Source organism: Eulemur rufifrons, chromosome 2, assembly GCF_041146395.1.
Source record: "Eulemur rufifrons isolate Redbay chromosome 2, OSU_ERuf_1, whole genome shotgun sequence".
Lineage (NCBI taxonomy): Eukaryota > Metazoa > Chordata > Mammalia > Primates > Lemuridae > Eulemur > Eulemur rufifrons.
Window position 1 is genome coordinate 86,288,246 of NC_090984.1, and position 21,440 is coordinate 86,309,685.

The window sequence follows — 21,440 nt, forward strand, 5'->3', positions numbered from 1 at the left end:
TTGCACTAGTTTGCAGTCCCACCAGCAGTGTATGAGTGTTCCTGTCTCTCCACACCCACGCCAACATGTGTTGTTTTGGGTTTTTTTGATAAAGGCCATTCTCACTGGGGTTAAGTGATATCTCATTGTGGTTTTGATTTGCATTTCCCTGATGATTAGAGATGTTGAACACTTTTTCATATGTTTGTTAGCCATTTTTATATCTTCTTTTGAAAAATTTCTATTCATGTCCTTTGCCCACTTTTTGATAGGGTTGCTTGATTTTTTCTTGCTGATTTTCCTGAGTTCTAAATAGATTCTTGTTATCAGTCCTTTATCTGATGTGTAGTATGCAAAAATTTTTTCCCATTCTGTAGGTGGTCTGTTTATTCTCTGGACTGTTTCTTTGGCTGTGCAGAAGCTTTTTAATTTAATCATGTCCCATTTATTTATTTTTGTTGCTGCTGTGATTGCCTTGGGGGTCTTCTTCATAAATTCTTTGCCTAGGCCAATGTCTGTAAGAGTCTTTCCTACATTTTCTTCTAGAATTCTGATTGTATCACGCCTAAGGTTTAAGTCTGTTATCCACCGTGATTTGATTTTTGTGAGAGTCCATGTATATTAAATATTTTTAACATGTGAGAGATGATACCTTTGGTTTATATAATCCTTTTTCATTGCTATTAAGAATCTGTGGTAAATATAATTTCATCAGGTAGAATTATACAATCTACTTAATCCATTATTATTGAACATTTATGTTATTTGCATTTTTAAATTATAAACAATGACATAATTAACATTATTGTACATAAAACATGACTTACATTTCAAAATTATGAATCCCTCAAATTAAAATTAAAATTATTGGGTCAAAGTACATGAATACTTTTGTAAGGGTGTTGATACATGTTGCTAAATTGTTTTGGGTAGAGATTGTACTAATTAACGTCCTGACCAGTGGTCTACTGGAGTACTGTGTCATTTGAACATAGTTTGGTGTGATTTGATTGGCAAATAATGAAATCTTGCTTTAATCTGCACTTTTTGATTACTGATGAGATTAAACATTTTTAAAAATGTTTCCTAGCCATTGTTATTTTTTTTCTCTGTGAGATGTCTCTTCCTATTCTTTGCCCATTATCTAATGGGAATGTCTTTCTTGTTTCCTTTGTTTGTAAAAACATTTTCTTATTAAAGATAGTAAGCTTTTTTCATATCATTGCCAATATTTTTTCTAGTTTTGTTGGATGTGTAATTTTATGATTTTTGATATGTAGAAGTTTCAGATTTTTACATGTATAAGTTTATTGATCTTTTTTGTAATTTTTTATTGCTTTTATGTTTAGAACATTATTCCCGATTCAGGGATAGGATAAATAATCAACTTTGTCGTCATCTTTAATTTTATGACTATTCACATTTTTCTTTTGAGTATTTTGGAATTTATTGTGTTTTGGAATGTAAGATGAAGCTCTAAACAATTTTTTTTTTTTTTATTCAAAGTAGCTTCAGTTTCCCCAGCACAACTGAGTGAATGATCCAATTTCTTTCTCATTGACTGGTAGGCAGTTCTTCATCTTGCATTACTTTCTTATATATTCAAGGGCTTATTTCTGAGGGATCTCTTCCATTCTACTTGCTTGTGGTTTTCCTTCTCATGTAATACATTGTTTTAATTATTGCAGCACCAATACTGGTTTTATATCTTCTTTTTTGACAGTTAATACCTCTTATTTCTACTTCAGTTTTATTGATTAGGCTAGAACTTTTATAACCGTGTTTGGTAAAACTGGTAATAGTAGACATTCTTTTTTTGTTTCTGATTTTGAATATAAATACTTTTATCTTTACATAGTTATGTGAAGGAAATTTTTTTAATTCTTTGCTCTCAGCGTTAATCTGGAATAGCAAAGAATTTTATCAGATGCCTTTCCAGTATCTGTAATATGTCTGAATTTGGAAGTGGTTTATGAAGTGAATTTTTGTAGGTGAATCATACTTTGTAAGTAACCTACATTGCAAATTCCAAAATGTGACCCTAGAGAAAATGCTTCAATTCCAAGCAAAATATATTTTTTGATGCTAGAATGTTTCCTTTCCCATAAAAGGCAGTAGTACATTTTCTTAATTACTAGTTAGAGAAAAAAAAAAAAAAATCTTAAAACAGAGAGATGGAGTTTGAGAATGTCTTCTAGCCCTGGCATTATTCCAAGAAACTCTTCCAAAAACATAGTGTCCAAAAACTGTCAAATTCTAGAAATCCAGAGAGCAGAATTGAATTAGAATTCAGTATCTTTCTACTGATTGGCTGTGTGACCTTGCGGAGCCTCTTACTGATTCATTGTATGAGATCATTTGTAGCTTTCAAACTGTGCCTCTCTGAATAGGGCTGGAAATTTCCTGAGAATCTTCTTAACATTTCAAGAATTTGTAAATTGGGAGATTTGGGGGGAGAAGCTTTGATATGTTCTGATTCTTGAATTTTTGATAATGTACTCCCTGTATTCAGATTATGTACATGGTTGTTGACTGACTCCTAGCAGCCACATAAATATAATGTTATTAATATTTGTGATAATTGACAAGTTAGTGTATTTATGTATTTTCATGGTAAATATGAAGGACACCTTCCTCCCCCCCTTTTGCTTTTTGCAGCCAGTGGGTGGGTCAATGCACCAGACCCAATATAGGTAACATGCTTCTGTAGCGCTGAAGAGTTGGTTGTGGCAAATATCACTTATTACTTAGAGGCTCAGAAACACTTTTGTGTAATTGACCTGGTTCACCTACTACTTTGCAGTTAGAAAATGCAGCTGTAGAAAGTGCTTCTATTTCTTGAAATAAGCTTGATTTTATATACATTTATATTTCTAGTAGTTATATGTAAGTGTTCTAGAAATAGAAAAATCTTCTTTAGAAAAGTTATAGGAAAGTGGCTCATGCCTGTAATCTTAGCACCTTGGGAGGCCCCCGAGGGAGGATTGCTTGAGGCCAGGAGTTCTGAGATCAGCCTGAGCAAGAAAAAGATCTGCTGTTTACAGAAAATAGAAAAATTAGCTGGGTGTGGTGGTGCACACCTGTAGTCACAGCTACTCAGGAAGCTGAGGCAGGAGGATTGCTTGAGCCCAGGAGTTTGACGTTGCTGTAAGCTAGGCAGATGCCATGGCATTCTAGCCTGGGCAACAGAGTGAGGCCTGTCTCAAAACAAAAAAACAACAAAAAAAGGCTATAGAAAAGGGAGTGAATCCATGTAGTATCAGTATATGTCCTATAAAGCCACGAATGATTTTATGCTTTGCAGCTCATTAAAAAATATTTATTTTTGGTATAAAATCACTCCCACCACCCCCCAAATTCTGCCATGGGTAATTGAACAAAGCCCAAATATTCTGTAAAAACTAACTTTGAGAATTTGGTTTTGTATACAATAGCAGTTAAATATCTCTTTAGGAAATAATTTGTTCAGAGGTTGCCCAGTAATGTTCAAAGCTGAATTTGCTTGCTCTGGCATATTTATATTTCTAGTAATTTCTAAAAATTCTGTATGCATACTCTAAAAGTTTGAAGTAAACCTATGTAAATGTGATTCTTTTAGGAATATTAAGAAGTGCATGCCATGAAATTTTAAAGGAAAAGAGATTAGAAAAATTATTTTAGTAGTTAAGTATAGTTAGGATACAGAGTAGTTTCCAATGTTAATTTCAATTTATGGCTTTAATACTTACTCTCAAACTTTGCCAGTAATCAAATCTTTGTACTGTTAAGTTTCTTTATTTGAAATGCCCGTAGCTTAATTCATGTTAGATGATAGGGCCAATGCTAGTTTAAGATACTTCCATTTTTAGGCAGCCTTTGAGAGTCTCATTTTTTAGAGGCTTCTTGCTATAGAAGTTGTGTATAAACAGATTTTAAAGAATCAGTGTTTTGCCAAATAGTAATTTGTCCTAATTCTTTTATGTCTATTTTTGATTATTAGAGATTAAGACCTCTGTGCATACACATTTGGCTTAATTGAGGGACCACAGATTTTAATGGACGTAATGATTAATTGAAGAGGAAAATAAAATACATACAATTTAATATTACCATCTTTCCTTTCTTTACTATGTATGCATTTTTAAAAAATCTCATTTTCTTAGATCCGATTTAAGAAGGGATGCATTTGAAATTATCTCTAATTTTAGGCTTTTTCCTTCTGAATGAAAGAGTATTCCTTATATATAAAACTTAAGGGTATATATTTGATATTTTATGTATATTTAGCCCAAAGTCTTTAAGGTACTGAGGAAGCTGCTTAAGTTACTTTGCCTTTGAAATGCAGCATATCAGTTAATTACTGCCATATGGTGCTGTGTAACAAATCATCCCAAAACTCAGTGACTTGAAATAATTGTTTATTTTCATGAATTTGTGGGCTGGTTGAGGAGGCTGTGCTTTAGGCTGTGGTGGAGTGGCTTTGCTTCACCCTGTGTTTATGTGGTTTGGGCCTTCTCCAGGTGTCTCTCATTCTCCTTGGCCTGGCAGGCTAGCCGAGCGTGTTCTTCCAGTGGCCACAGCACAGGCACCAGAAGATAAGCCCAATGGCCAAGCACATTTCAGTCCCATTTGCCTTATGTTTGTTTGCATCCCATCCATTGGCCAAAGCAAGTCACGTGGCTTAACCCAAAGTCCCAGGCTTCAAATGGTCAGTAAAAATGCTCTGCCCTCTAGCAATGCTCAAAAAATCAAAGATTCACTACAGTAAGAAAATTGTCTTGTATGATTCAGTGACAGTACCTATTTGAAGTGAAAAAAGGGAGGAGAAAGACTCCAAAAAAGCAAATAGATAAATATTAGATAATAAATAATTCTTTTCTTAAACAATTCCTTTGTTTTTTAGGTAGGCTGGATTTGCTTTGCATGTTCTTTTTCTGGTGTGGCCTACTTGGAGGAAGAGGTAGGGAAGTTTGACCTTCAGAACCATCAGGGCTTGAAGAAAGTCAGGAGGGAGCCTGGTGTTTGCCCGGGAGTTGGTGTAGCTTAGTGCTGAGGCCTCTTGGCAGCTGCTTGGCTCTGCTCTCCTTTCCCAACACCACACTGTCCCAGAGCCCAAACTGTAGAATGTTATGCTTTTCTATTATATTATTTGATTATAATACTTCATGGGGAGGGAAACAAGCTTTGAGAAGCAAAGGGACTCACACAGTTATGTGTGGGATTGCCAGTAGAGCCAGCGTGCAGTCCTCCTCTTCTTTCTACACCAGGTGTTCTCTTCTGGGGGCAGGTGAGAGTGTGTGGGTGTGCAGATGCAGGAAGAGCAGGTTAAAATCCACTGAACGTGGTTGTAGTACTGTATTCCTGATATAAAGAACTTTTAATAGTTAGCCTTGGGAAATATTTTGGCATGGGAAAGCCAGAAAACCTTAAGAAAAAGTTACCTGAAAGTATAACTCCACATTTCAGTTGGCATAAAGATTTGGGAGTTTTTTGTATACTGTAGGAGTATATAAAAGCCAGTGGTTAAAATAACAATGACAGTCTTTACCTGCTTAGACAGGGTGCTGGTGTTTTAGTTGGATGAAATGCCTGCTGTGTCCATATTGAATCAAAATGCTTGAAAAAAGTTTGGGAATCTCTTTTTAAAATTGAATTTGTAATTTTGTGTTGCTGTCTGTGTAGCTGAGGAAACTGAGGCCCATCTTAGTTATGATTCAGATAAGTTTACAGCATCAGCTAGAACTGGAGCTAGAATCCTGCCTGGTGATCCTGGGACCACTGTCACCATTCCCACACCAGCATGGTAACTTGTATTGAGCCGTGCGGAGGTGAAGGGGGGTATGCAAAGAAATAGGAAACTTCCCAAAGAGCAACCGGTGCAAACACTGTAAGATAAACAGAAGATCAACTTGTGCTGTCACTGAGGTCTGGTATAGAAGACTGGAGTCACGTGTGTAGGACATGCCAGTATAGTGAACAGGCCTTCAGAGACACCAGGGCAGCATCCTAATTCAGCTCTTACTGTTCTGATTCCTTTTTTTCCCATTGTGTTTTCTGACTCACTTTCGTTAGCATTTATGAGTGTTGTTTTACATCCTTTACCTTGACTGTCTTGTCACCCAGCTGAGTCTGTCAGGAGACAGGGTGTCTTTTTGTATCCTCAGCTCCTTAGCACCCAGCCCTGGGCCCGAAATGACCCATGCACTTCATTTGATGCATTTTGAGTGGGGAAAAAAACAAAAACATATATATACACACATATATATATGAAATTCATATTCATATTTGATAGGTCTTAAATAGCTACCTGGAGCAAAGACCACTTCCAACTGAAAATGGGGACCTGAGAATCTCCATAGTAAGCCAAGCCCAGGAAGCCGTTCTAAATGAATTGATGTTTACAAAGCTGCAGCAGGTTATCTCCAAAGGGAATAGACTGGTATGGTGCTGCCATAATTAGTTCTCTGGTTAGAAATCAAGATCTACTACTTGTTTTATGAGACTCTCCTATACACAGCCTTTCTTAGACACAGAGAAATAAACATTGTTGTGTCCTGGGCTTTATGTCCTGTTGGGTCAGGGGAAGTCCAGGCATGTATGATAGGCTAAGTAATAAGGGAGCTGGGACTGTAATGATGTAAAATCAACATCAGGCACTTATTGGTTTATGTGCATTTTCTTACATACAGTTGCAGTAGTGCATTCATATGGTGAGCTAATGTGAGCGGCCTCAGGATAGGTGCCACGCTGCAGGATTCTGTCAGACTCTGTGCTCCACCTTCCAGTCTCTTGTCTCCGATGTCATGTCCTGTTAATCTCCCCTGCACAGTCTACTTTAGTTACAGTAGTTGCTTGCAGTTTATTGGTGCAAGTGACAGAGATGAGAGAGGTTGCTTTGGAAGGAGGGTGGAGCCTTCAGTCTGTAATGAAAAGCTGCTGCCTCTGGAATGTGATCATTTGATGCTGGTGATGTCTCCACTTCCGGAGCCCACATCTCTTTTCCATTCCAGGTGGATGTTGCTGTGAGAGTTAAGTTGCCAGCCCAGATTTAGGGAGTGGGAATTAGATTCCCCCTCTTAGTGGGAGAAGCAGCCCTCTTTAATCTGCCACACTGGTTTCCTTGATAGATACACCACTGGGAGACTTTAAAGCGGGAAGGTTGGATGTTGTGCTGGGTGTAATGACACATGATCAAATGTACTTTTAGATTTAGTTTCCAAAATGTGACTGGGAGCCCCTAGCACCCTCTCTCTCGCTGTTGTTTCCTATATAAAATTCTTTTTGACAAATCTATTTTCAGGTGGCAGGCATCTTTTCAAGACTATATCATTGTGTTGTATGCCAGGAAATTCCTTGAATTTTAAAATTATCAGTTTTGTCTACTGGAAAGAGTATGAAATTTGGAATCAGACAAAACTGGGTGTAGCTTGGGGTTCTGCCTGCCTAGCTGTGTAAGTTTGTGTTGTCTCAACCATTCCAAACCTTTTATCTGTCCACTAGAAGTAACAATGCCTCTTTCACAGGGTTTCTTAGCACATAGTAAGTGCACAAAAAATGTTATTAATTCACATTAAGGTGTGAATGCCAAACTATAAATCAAGGAAAACCTTTTATTGGTGAGGTTTTTTACAGTGTTTTTATTATCCTTTATAGCTTTCAAATACCTTTACTATTAAGACCAACTATTTGCTCTGCATATATGAAGAATTAAATTTTCATCACACATTTATTAAATAAATGGATGTTTTTAAGTCTCCAGAGTTAAAAAAAAAAAAAAAAATGTGAAGCTTGAAAGCCATCTTGTGGGTTTGAATTGAAATACCCGGTTCAGCAGCTGAAACAGGTGTGTCAGCAGCACTTGGACATTTCATTTATACAAACTTACTGGCTGAAAAGCTTGCCAGGCCAGGGAACATTCTGACCTTCTTTCATGGGACAGTAACTTTTTGCCTTTGCAAGCAGAATTTCATCTTTATGTCTGGGCTCTACTCCACTATACAAAAGACGGTTGCTATGGTTTGAATGTGCCCCCCAAAGTTCATGTGTTGGAAACTTAATCCCCAATCCAACAACGTTGGGAGGTGGGACCTTTAAGAGGTGATTAGGTCATGAGGGCTCTGCCCTCATAAATGGATTAATGCCGTTATCTCAAGAGTAGGTTCCTGGTAAAAGGATGAGTTCGATCTCCTGCTCGCACTTGTGCTCCCTTGCCCTCCCGCCTTCTGCCATGGCATGATGCAGCAAAAAGGCCTCCCTAGATGCAGGCCCCTTGACCTTGGGCTTGCCGGCCTCCAGAACTGTAAGAAATAAATCTCTGTTCTTTATATTAATAAATTACCCAGTCTCAGGTATTCTGTTGTAGCAGCACAAAATGGACTAAGGTAATGGCCCTTTTGTCATCTAGCTGGCTTGGAGGTTTTCAGTGCCTACTGTGTATCCCTGATGCCGGAGACACAGAAAGCCCCACTGTCTTGGAACTCACATTCCCAAGGGGTCGGAGGGGCCAGATGGTGGGTGGGAAGGGGGGACAGGAAGATTCGGTGATAGTTTTCAGGAGGAGACAGTGCTGGACTTGAGACAGATTGGGTACCGGTAGAGCAGGGGGGGAAAGAAGACTATGCTGAAGGGTTTGGAGCTTGTTCCAGGATCTATTACTATGTAACCAACTACCCCAAAACTTAGTGGCTTAAAACAGCTGCCATGTTATTTATTGCACAATTCTGTGTGTCAGGAGTTTGGGCAGTTCTGCCACAGGTAATGTTAGCTGACGTCACCTGGTGGTGGTCAGCCAATGGATGGGCTGGTCTGCAGAGTCCATGGTGGCTTCACTCACATGTCTGGTGCCTTAGCTGGGTGGCTAGAAGGCTGGACTCAGCTGGGAATGCTGACCAGAGTGCTTACGTGTGGCCTCCTCAGCTTGGTGGTCCCACGGTAGCTGGGTTTTTTACAGGGCAGCTCTGGGCTCCCAGGAGACCTAGGCAGAAGCTGCAAGGTTTTTTCACACCTGGCTTTAGAAGTCTTAGAGGATCGCTTCCTCTGCATCCTGTTGGTAAGCAAGTTACTAGGGCCAGCCCATATTTAGGGAGCAAGGAATTAGACTCCACCTCTCAGTGGGAGAAGTAGTCCTCTTCAGTCTGCCACCTGGGTTCCTCGATAGGGTCACCACTGGGAGATTTTAAAGAGGGAAGGTTGGATGGTGTGCTGGGTGTTATGACACAGGATCAAGTGTACTTTTAGATTCAGGGGCAAACATCAAATGATAGTGGACTGAAAAGCCAGCAAGTGTTGGAAGTGGGATAATGAGTGTGGAGTACTTTTCAAGATTCTTGGCTTGGTGAGAAAATGGGAATGTGTGTGGAGGCTCAGAGCGAGGCTTGGAGACATTTGCTTGTTTTGCTTTGTTTTGAAGATGGGTGAAGTCACCAATGACCCATTCTTTTCCAAATCATGGTTGTGCATTTTCATTCTCTAAACTGACCTCTTAACTGATTAAACACTGTTGAAATTGTGCCTTCTCTTGTCTTTGGTAATACATCTTTCTCCTGGTCCTGGTCCTCCTGCCTGTGACTAAGAAGGAGTTGTTTCCTTAAAAGGTATCCTTTCCCAGGTTCTGTCCCAGCCTTCCAGCTATTATCATGATCTGAACTGCCACCTGCGTGGTGAAGGCCCCCAGGTCTATAACTTGTGTGGACCTCCAGACCTATCTGTCCAGTTGCCACCTACACATCTTCTCCTACATGTCCCTGTAATTCCTCTTCATGTTTCTATTATAATAATGCCATCAACCTAGCCAGGCCCAAGTCTGTATGATTTTCTCTTCATCTGTCTGTCACCCTGTGCATCCAAACAGATTAAAAAGTGCTGTTAATGTTGCTTTAAAACCAGGGTTCTCGACTGTGGCTGTGTGTAAGCATCACCTGTGGAGCTTCGCAAAAATGCAGACCCAGAGCCCCATCCCAAACTTACTGTGTCAGAATCTCTCGGGACTTAGGTGTCCATGTGTTTGTAAAGCTTCCCAGGTGATTCTGATGTTCACTTCATATTGAAAACAACTCTAAGGCTTTTCTCTAATCCTCCAACTCATTTCTACCATTGCTGCTTTGGTTTAAGCCTTTATGGTTTCCTGTGGCTGCCATAACAAATACTGTGAACTTGGTGGCTTAAAATGAGGTTGTTTATTCTCCACAGTTCTGGAGGCCACAAGTCTGAAATCAGGCTGTCAGCAGGGCCATGCTGCCTCCGAAGGGGAGCATCCTTCGTTGCTTCCTCCAGCTTCTGGTGGCTCCAGGTGTTTCTGGGTGTTTCTTATCTCCAGTCTCTGCCTCCATGTCCACATGGTCATCTCCTCTCTATCCCTGTGTGTCTCTTACAAAGACACTTGCCCTTGGATTTAGGGCTCACCAGTAATCCATGGCGACTTCATCTTGAGATCCTTAATTACATCTGCAAAGACCGTTTTTCCAAAAGGTCACATTCACAGGCTCTAGGATGTGGACGTGTCTTTTGGGGGCCATCGTTCAGCCCACTCCATGCCCCCTTGTGGCTATGATGGCTCTCCCATCTGATCATCTTGCCTCTAGTCCATCCTGTGCTGTGCTGCCCTGGCCCTCACTCTCTGTTCCCAATCATAGTAGCCATTCGCTTAACTCTCACCAGGCTCCCCAGTTCCCTCAGGTGAAAAGCTGTGCCCCTGTGGAGCTCCAGGCTGGTAGAATCCAGCCCCTGCCTTTTACCCTCCTTGCCCCTTACTCCTTCTCCTCTTGAACTTTGTGCTCTCTGCAGTGCTAAACCGCCTGTAGTCCTCCTGGCCTTGTACATGCTGTTGCCCTGTACTGCCGTTTAGTCATTTTGCTGAGGTTTTGAGATAGTTCAAGCAGTGCCTCCTCCACGAAGCCTTCCCCAGTGCCTCTTCCTGTGTGCTTTGTGCTATTAGCGCATCTTGTTATTTGCATATTGTACCACACTTGCTTTTGTGCCTTTCTCTCCTAAGCGGAGAGCTCTGTGAAGGCAGGGAAGCTGATATTCATCATTGTAGCTCTAGTACTTGGCATTATAAATGTTGAATGAATGACCATGTAGCTTAACCTAATTAGAAACTTGTCTATCTTGACACTGGTTTTTCCACTACTACCGTAATTATTTCCAACAGGATTTTTCATCTAGATGTGTTAAGTAAGAAGGCAGTCTGTAAATAGATTGGCTTATTATTTGCTTAACCTGCAGTATCTGTGCATCTGTGCTCAGGCAGTTTAAATTAAAATGTCGCTGCATGCGTTCAAGTTGACATTTCTGTTTTTTTCCCCCTTTATATTAGATATGGCTTTTGGGTTGTAAGTAGTAGAAAGCAGCCTGAGTTAGTTGAAACTAAAAAGAATTTCATAAAGAAGGGTAAGAGTACCTCTGGCCAATAGAACCCTTCAGGATCCTCTTTCCGTTTCTTTTTGCTGCTTGTCTCTGTTAATCTGCTTCATTCTTCACTTTGTCTGCTTCTTTGGCCATGTAACAGACAGTGACATCCCCGCAGCTCCTGTGTTTACACTTTACAGCTCTGGCCACCGACGAGAATGGATGGCTGTCTCTCTGTTCCAGCTTTGTATTTTCTAGGATGAGAATGTCATTGGCCAGCTTGGGCCAGATGTCAGCCTCTGGCCAATCAGCTCCAGGGTGGTGGGGAGGATGCAGGCGTGGCCACTGCATTCAAACGTGGTACCGGGCTCACCTTTGGAAGTGAAGGAGTAAATTCCAGAGAAGGCAGTATAATTGTGAGCAGAGAGCCTAAGAAGTGTCTACCACACTCTTACTGGGCCCGGTGTCTTGACCAGGAGCGTGTGGTTGAGAGAAAGATGCAGTACAGAGCTGATTAAGAGTGAGGCCATGGAAAACCTTGCCAGATTTGTGCTCATTGTCTCTAGTCCACAGTAGTGAAAATGTTCCTCTCAGTTGTTTACAGTCCTGACTTTAATTGGTTCACATATGTTTCCTTTAATATAGAATGTTCACCTTGATTTAAGTGATGTGGAAATGTATTAAAACAAAGTGGGATTGTAATGGTTGTTGACTCATGGATACTTTATAGTAGTGATCACAAATATGTTTAAGAAAATTATGTACATTATTTTGATCCTGCCTGAGAAAAAGAGAGGAGTAAGACTTGAAATAAATATTCTTTTTATTCTAGAAACATTTTTTATATAGCTGACATTCTTTGGTGATGGAAATGAAAACAGATTAAAAACACAATGGGAATGACTTCTGGTGATAATCTAAAACCATTGGCAGACTGTAGCTATGACTTGACTGGTAAAACAAACACACAAAACCCCTTTGTTCCAACTTCTGCTATTCTCCAGTGGGCCTCACACCCCTGCTGCCCCTGTCCAGCCACGGCCACTCTCTTCTCCTGGGTGTAGCTAGAGAAGTGGAGAGGTCCCAGGGGTCTGCTGGACAAGACAGGATAGGCATAAGCCACTAGCCAATTAATCTGGAGTTTAGAAAATACAGTTGGAAATTGAAATGCTAACTGTAATCCTGCATTTCTTTTAAGCACTGGTGTTAGCTAAATACAGGAAATCTGCTTAAGGACATTATATGTTTCCTGGATGACTTTTAAGTTACTTGACAGTTTGTGGGCTAAAACTTATATGTATATTTTTTAAAAGCTAATTTTTGCTAACAAAAAGTATTTAATTTCTACAGGCTATTTTTTGCTAACCCGACAGTGTAGGGTTCAGACAGAAATGAGGATTAATGTAGAGATTCAGAACTTTTAAGAAAGAAAGTAATTAAACTTGGTCTTTTTACAAATAAAGATCCTACAGACAACATTAACATGATTTAAAAGTGAGAGATGAGGTTTAATTAGTATGCTATTTTCTAACTAGTTCATTTAAAAATATTTCTCAAGTGTTTCTCTGGGGTCCGTTAGAATGGTGCTGGCTGAATTGAGCCAGCGCTAATACAGCCTGTGCAGAGTACTCATTGGTTTATTTATACTCTGTCTCTTTCCAAAAAGATACGAAGAGTCTGACTTTATAGATAGAATAGGCAACCTATACACATACATCGCTCTTAAGTTTCTGGAAGTGATTTGAATTTCATTACAGCTCTAGTCTGTTTTGCAACCCTTTACTTTTTGGGGGTGTTAGTGGGCAATTCTTTATGACCATTCCTGTCTTTTCCTTATTCCCTCTAACTTCGATGCTTAAAACTTTCAAAATATGCCAATAAATGAACGCTTTCATCCCTCTTTCTAGGTACAACGGTGCTTTACCTAATGGAGACCGAGGACGGAGGAAAAGCAGGTTTGCTCTCTATAAGCGGCCCAAGGCAAACGGTGTCAGACCCAGCACGGTCCACGTGATATCCACACCCCAGGCATCCAAGGTAGGTTGGCAGAATTGGACGGGCCTTGGCAAACAGTTACTCATGGTGACTCCTTCAGCTGCTCTCCCGTAGGGCAGTTTCTCAGACCAGCTGAGGCTGGCTAACTCTTTGTGGTGAGGGGCTGTGCTGTGGGATGTTTAACAGCACCTCTTGCCTTGACCCCTGGATGCCAGCAGCACCCTGCTCGCCTGCATAGTTGTTAACCCCCAAAGATGTCTCGAGACGTTGCAGAATGTCTCCTGGGGACAGGTGGGCAAGTAAAATCGGCTCTGTTATGAACCACTGCTTTAGGATACAAAGCAACTAGCATTTATCAATTTAGAATAGTTGTGGTTGAAAGATCCATGGTGTTCTTTATCCTAAGAAGTTCTTGTGTTGTCTTGGTTTAAACCTCATGAAGATTTGTTATTTTCCTTCAGTTGAGTGCAGTAGGTATTTTCACACAATCTACATGTACATGGAATTGAATTTGTGTGATTATTAGAAAGACGGTAAGTAAACAGAGCTAAGTGACATAAGTCACTATACATTTTACTTCTTCTAGGTTTGAAGTCAATAAAATGCTACATTTTTTAAAAGGATTATTTTGTTTGTTTTCTGATACATAGGTCAAGGAGAAATTTGCATTTCCAGTCTGGTTTGGTGTATGTTACATATTAGATTTGTTACAGTTTTTCTTTAATTAAATAAATTCTATATTGTACATTATAGTTTCCTTTTCTGTGGAATAGTTATATTTACGTTAAGTATTTCATATGGGGCTAGTGACTATACATGTAGATCATCATGCGTTTGGGCCATCTGGGATATAAGTAAGAGTCTTGATTCCCATTTTTACTGAAAACCCATGTTCAAAGAAAAATGAATAGCTTCGTGGAAGCACGTGTGGTATTTATATGCAGCGTTAGCAACATAGATCACCTTTGTTAATGTTTTTATTTAAAGAGCTCCTATTGTTTCTGAGGCAGTGCCAGGGAAAGAATTTGTTAGACTGTACCAATTAAGATTGTTTTGCATTAATGAGGGAATAAATAGATAGGAAAATATCAAGCACCAAGGAAACAGGAAAGATTAATGTCTAGTGGATAGGCCAAAGCTAGAGAAAGATAAATAAACTGAAAGTTTTAATAGGAGAAGAGGACATTTTATGGAAAACAAAGGAAATCCAGCTTCACAAAGACTCTTGAGGAAAGAGGAAGGTAAAATAGCAACAAAGTCTTGGAAGGTCAAGGAAATATGAGAAAGATTTTATAGTCCAGAAATATTTGGTGAAGGATACCAAAACAAATGTTTAAGCATGTGATGAGTGCCAAAAATATTTTGGTATTATATATGTGGCCCTTATAATTTTGTCTGTTTGTTGACATTTCTTTGCTTTCCTTCCTCTTTTTTTAAGAAAATCTTACTATTAATACAAGGGCTGATATATAAAACCTTTATAGAGCTCTTGCGTTGATTACTCAGACTTCACATTGTGATAGAATACGAAAATTTGCAACTATTGAGTGACAAGCGGCTCTTCCTTATTCTTTACCCACCCCCATCTCCTCCTGTTTTACTAGCCTTTTATGTTTTACCTTTTTACTGAGATTTTATTTCAATTTATTGAGATTATAAATTTTTTGGTGTTTGTCTGTTTAAATGTGTGTTTAAAAATATTCCCCACAGTACCAGGAGGCAAACTGGGTTTTGGTCTTGACCCTCTTATCTTGTAATCTGGAAAAAAAAATTCTCCCAGGGCCTCAGATCACTCATTTATAAGCTCAGCAAATTGGCTACAGGCAGAGGCTGTGTTGAATCAGATAAGGTACTTTGGTTATAAGCAACAGAAATTATTCTGGCTAAAAAAAAAAAAAAAAAAAAAAAGACAAAAATGGAGTGATTATATAGGATAGGGCAGGAGTAGCTCTCAGAAGCAAAGAAGAGTTGAGTAGCCAGGTTTTGTGAGAGAGAAGCGCAGCATTGACAGGAGTTAACATGGGTGTTCTTTCAGGGATGTTATGAAATGACTTGACTCCAGCCTTGTCTCTTCTAGAGGTTTTAAATTTTCACAAGAGAGAGTCTGATAGGCCTAGCCTGGGTTGCTCAGCCGTGACCAAGGGAGATGGGCAGGCCGGGCAAGTTTGCTGGGAGCTGACCAGCACCCTGGGCTGCCTGTACCTGCTTTATCTCCTTCATCTTTGTACCTCTGCCTTGAGGCCTAGTGCATAGTGACTTACTGAGTAATGGCTTGTACCTTGAACGTCTGCCTCCTCCGCCTCACTCCGTTTGGTCCCCCTCAAGCTCTTGTCCCAGCCAGCCCTGCCTGGCCACTTCTGCTAAGTTTGCACTGTTGGCCCTTCTACTCTGGAGCCCCATCGAGTTATAGACAGAACTCCTTGCGTATTTAACCTTGTCCACAAGTACTCCTCCCACCACCTGGCCTTAACTGAATCCAGTTTTAAACTAATGTGCTCTTTTCACTCTTTTTCCCATCTCTTCCAGTTTGTGGAACTACGAATGATTTCATTCTTTCATTCCAGTCTCCTATTTTTTACATTATTTACCTCTGCCCCAGCTTCTGCTGACCTTACTGACCTACAGTCGCACCTTCACATATTTCAGAGACTCCTCACCTAGCCCAGTCTCTTCCTCCTTGACCCCTGCAGCCTCCGCAGAGTCTGTGGCTCATAGTACTTCAGCTCTTGCAATTTCGGAAAGGGTCATTTCTATTCTACTTTTCCCACTGATAAAGTGCACTTTACACCCTGTTGTCACTTGGCAGTGCCCATAAGCTCAAGTTCATTCTACTTGTCTGTATACTTTCTTATCTCCTCTCATCAAGACATCTGACCCTCCTGTCCTTATTTGCCAGGGTTGGTGGCCCCCTTGCTTCTCCAGGTATGTCTTAACTGCACCCAGAGTCTCTTTCTCTTGGGGCCTTTGGGCAGCCCCTCCTCCAGAGGCTCTCTGTCTTTGGCCCCATGCTGACTCTGAGAGACTTATTTTTCTGTCTTCCTTACTGTTCACCCCATGTTTCTTCAGGATGCCAGTGTATATGGTAGTACCTGGCAAAAACTGTTTGGCCTGAATTGACAAGGGTTTTTCTGCCCTGAAATGTTTGATTTTGCAGGAATGGTAACGAGAGGTTCATCTTGAATTGGACTTGTGAAAGTGAGAACTGGAAGATAGATGTGGTTAGCATCGTTAGGGTTTGAGCCCTCTGCCTTTTGGCTGTGTAGTGGCTTTCCTGTGCTGCACTCATTCCCTCTGCCCCACAGTCTGGGGGCAGAACGGGGATAACCCTTTGCTAGTGGCAGGGGCAGCTGGGAAACAGGCCTCATAGCCTTCAGCGCACACCAGCATCCAAGCTGAGTCACAGAGGATGGCAAGCGTGTGCTCTATTAGTGTAATCTTTATTTGTGTACATATTTACTCTTGGACTAATACAGGTATTTCTTTGACTATAATAATGTGGTTTTTAAAAAATCAAAAGTCCTATTTCACTTTTGGCCATGCTGTTACGTAAGCATAGGGCCTTTAGTAATTTATTTACCCATTCATTTATTCAACAAATATTTACCTAGCGCCTTCCGTGGTCAGGCATCATGCCAGGTATTGGATATACTGCTGCGGACAAGCAGGTTGCGTAGAGCTAATTGTCTAGTCGGTAGGCAAACAATAAGGAACCCCGGGAATACACATGTAACTGCACGTTGTGGAAAGCGCTGCGAGGAAAGGGTGCGGAGCTCAGGCTGGGGCGCGGGGGAGCTCTCTGAGGAAGTGGCATGAGAGCTGCGAGCTGAAGGGGTGGGAGGGTTTTTATCTGAGGGGAACCATTGAACGGTGGTGTTAAGCAGAGGGAATGGCATGATACGACTGAGAATGTAAGTCGATTTATGTGTGTCCAGTTACTTTTCTATGATATGGGGCGACTATTTTGCTGTTATTTAATTGGCAAATAGTATGACAGTGGTGGAGGCAGTGATGGTGCGATGCCGGTGCCTGGTAGGGGAATGTTTTGCTAGCAGCATGGTTTAAATTTAGCAGCACTGCTCTGGAAAACTCACTCTTCATGATTTTCCCTTCTTAGATTGTGCTTTATCGAAATCTCCTTTTTTGGGTGTTTTTACTTTCAAAAAAAAACAACTGAAAATCACATTGTCCAGTTGGCATACTTCAGAATGGAAAATATTAGTGGTCTTTGAGTGATGGTTTAGGGAAAAATTAGGGCCATTTAACATCATTGCTATAACCAAGGGTGCTGTTCAGCCCATTTGAGCTAGTGTGACTCTACTGGTTGATAAAATATTGAAACTCTTTCTTATCAATTGATGAATAATGTAGTAGTAACTGTGAGAAGTGGTAACACTAATGATATAATTTTCAATGTAAACTCAGTAGCCCAAGCTAATTTTAAAGGATGTAGTGGGGTCCCCTTTTGAAGTACTCACTGTCTGTTTGTCCAGCCTATGTCTCGGCGGCAGTGAGTGGCGTTTCTCCACAGCACACTCATCAAGAAGCTGGAACCTTCTGTGTTTTACGAGAATCATCAGTGTGTCATTATCTTCAGACTTTCTAATTGCCATTGATTTTAAATAGTTGAGTTTCAAATAGGTCTTAACTTTGGTTTCTTTCATTGTTATTGCATTATATTTCTTGGGTTAGTAGTGTGTGGTGTTTGATATTTGTAAGTTCAAGAATTAATTTAATGAAGTATTTTATTATAAATGAAGAGAGAACAAAGTTTGGATAAGTTTTCTTCTTTTTTTTTTTTTTTTTTTGAGACAGAGTCTCACTCTGTTGCCCAGGCTAGAGTGCCGTGGCGTCAGCCTCGCTCACAGCAACCTCAAACTCCTGGGCTCAAGCGATCCTCCTGTCTCAGCCTCCCGAGTAGCTGGGACTACAGGCATGCGCCACCATGCCCGGCTAATTTTTTCTATATATATTTTTAACTGTCCATATAATTTCTTTCTATTTTTAGTAGAGATGGGGTCTCGCTCTTGCTCAGGCTGGTCTCGAACTCCTGAGCTCAAACGATCCGCCCACCTCGGCCTCCCAGAGTGCTAGGATTACAGGCATGAGCCACCGCGCCCGGCCAAGTTTTCTTCTTTTAAATATAATAAATATGAATATTTTGATGCTGTGAGAAAAGAAAAAAATAAATAAAAGTAATAAATGCAGCCAAGAATATCTATTGATACTATGCAGGAATACAAACCCAGAACAAATGATTTGTATGTCTAGAATGAAAAACAGTTCAACAAAAAATATAAATGTGAATCTGTTTCAAAAAAAAATTGAAATAACAACTTCCAAAAACATTTTATCAAAGAGTTTTGACAGAGCAAAGGAAAAAATATTTATAAACTATCAATATGATATATTGTACAGTTTAAAATAATTTTCTGACATAAAGTATTAGGACTCCAAAAATTGTTTTTATATGAATGTATCATGTCAGTTTAGATTTATGGTCCTGAATGTTGCAAACTTACATCTACTGAGATGAAAAAACACTGTTTAGAAAACTTATAAATCAAAGCAGTAAAACTTCAGTCATTATTGACAAAGCTCCAACTATTTCACATAAAAGTGTTTTAATAATTTACTTAAAAATGCACTATTCAAGATTTTGAAGATAGTGTGATGGTTTCTTTTTATTTCATGGAGCTAGAAGGCACAACATCTGAAATATATTAACTTTATTGTCATGCTCAAGAAAAATTGTTTCAATGAGAAATATTTATGTGAAAACCTTACGAATTTTGTACAGACGGTACAAATATAGTGCTAGGGAGAAAAAAGTCTTGTCTCAGCTGAAATTCTAGAGAAACTTCTTAATGTTTTCGTTTGATACTGTCTCCCTTGTATTTAGTTATCTGTGGATGAGATACAGTTAGATAGAAAGAGAAACCAAGTAAACCACTTAACATTTTTTAAAAAAAATTTTAAATTGTTATCTCATATCAAATAAATACTAGAGAATTCAATAACATCTAAGAACTTAGAATTGAGATAATGAAGTATTTGGACCTTGATTGGCAGCCAAAGACTTGAATATTTACTTTAACAGAAATTGTGATATAGTATTTGAACTATTAATTTTTTTAGAGATCTGGCTTTATTGCATGATAGTCTAACCAGTGTGAAATTTTTCTTTGGTTTTAGAAGATAGAAGAATTTCAGTTATTAAAATGGACATATTTATTTGATAAATAATAGGTGATGGAACATGTAAAACCAAATATAGGTAACTATGATAGAGAAATAGGATATTAGAGAAATAAACAAATTTGAAATGAAACAAAATATTAAATCCAAGGGAAAAACTATTAAATTGTACAACAAATTAAATGATGACAAATCTGAAGAATACAATAACCTTTTAATAGCATCCTTTTGATTTATTGATTCTGTGAACTTGGCCAATTGTTGTTTGTTTTGGAAATACCGTAGATAGAAGGTAAACAAAATTTTATAAAATTAAGCCAGATAATTAAACATGAAAGTCCAATAAATGATTTTCATGGCTTAGGTGATAATAGAAATAGTGAATATAAAAAAACTCAGTATTATTAAGGCTGGAAAAAATTGAATTTAATTGATATTAATTCAGCAGAAGGCAATGGAAGATTTACCATGAACGATGTTATGTTATAGGGAAATCTGTATATATTAAGACTTGGTTCACTCGTTGTCTTTCAATTAAAAAGGGGAGGTTATTGAAAGAATTTAGTTTCTTCCATCAGTCATAGTTCAGACATTGCTTAGCTTGTGACAGTTACAGAAAGATCATACCAGTAATTTTTACCATTTAACAGATAATTTGGAAATTATTAGAATTGACCAGTCAAAAAATATTTGATGAATGACTGGTCTTATACTTTACATCACTTGGGATATAGTTTCATAATATGTGTAGTTCATATTATTTAGAAAATATTATAAATGGGAATACTTTAAAATTTTTGATTTATATACTTAATTTCTTATTAAAATGCTAGTTATTAACTATTGTCACTCCTGGAATGAATAATTTTTATAAGCATATCTGTAGTTAGGTGATTGTCTCATTTTATGTTTCACATAGAGTGAATTTTAACATCAGGAATTGGCTGCTATTAGCCATCAATACTGTTATGTTTCTATAAAGTTTTTTGATAGTTTTGTCATTGCAAATAGTGTAAATATAGTAATTTGTGAACTGTTCTTTTCCCTTCTTATTTTATGATTCAGTTTTTTACTTCTGTTATTCACAATGTAAACATGAGGGTTTCGTGTTTAAATATGTTTTCTTTAAAATTACCTAATAAAATGTTGAGATTTTTGCTGCTATGTTTAAGCCAGGCAGTTTGACTTGCACCGGTTTAAGATCTGAAGCAGCATAATTACTTATTACCATTTCTCCATACAGATTTGTGTAAAAGCTTTTCAAGTAGGTTTTAAGGTATTTTATAGTATGTTTAAAATAAAAATTTGAAGTATGATTCACAGTGCCCACTGTGAATACTTCCAGAAAGCTGAAGCATTGGTTCAGACTATCACATTTTTCCTAGTTTCAGCAATTTATATAGTTTGACACTAACAGTTTTGTTTTCTCTAAAGCTCTCTTCTAGCATATATAGTTTCATCTTTTCAAGCACCAGCAACTAATTTTGTGCGTATGTGTTGACATTTAACATAAATCTCTGCTTTGCTATGTGGTGTGGGTAGAAGAATTATTCATTGTTTTATAGTAAAAGAGACATTTATCTCTTCTTTTCTGTATTTACTATGTGTTCGGCAGAATAATTCACCCACCCCCAAGATGTCTACACCTTCATCTCAGGAACCTGTGAATATGTTACCTTACATGGCAGAAGGAATTTATTATAAAATAGGGAGATCGGCCTGGATTATCTGGGTGGGCCCATTGCAATCACAGGGGTCCTTACCAGTGGAAGGGGAAGGCAGAAGACTCCTGGGGATGTGAGCGGGGAAGGAGCAAGAGCAACTCGAAGCAGGAGAGGAGCTCAACCTGCTGCTTCTGCATTTGAAGATGGAGGGGGGCTGTGGGCCGAGGAGTGCAGGCAGCCTCTAGAAGCAGCTGAGGACAGCCCTGGAAGTCAGCCAGCAAG

At 39.1% G+C, this 21,440-nt stretch overlaps 1 protein-coding gene across 1 annotated transcript in view; it reads left to right on the forward strand.

Annotated features, from left to right (window-relative positions):
- PELI2 (pellino E3 ubiquitin protein ligase family member 2) overlaps window positions 1-21,440 on the forward strand; it is a 157,362-nt gene that overhangs the window by 35,420 nt on the left and 100,502 nt on the right. Inside the window, exon 2 of the mRNA XM_069464974.1 lies at window positions 13,212-13,341. Coding sequence (XP_069321075.1) covers window positions 13,212-13,341 — 130 coding nt within the window. The remainder of the gene's footprint in view (window positions 1-13,211; window positions 13,342-21,440) is intronic.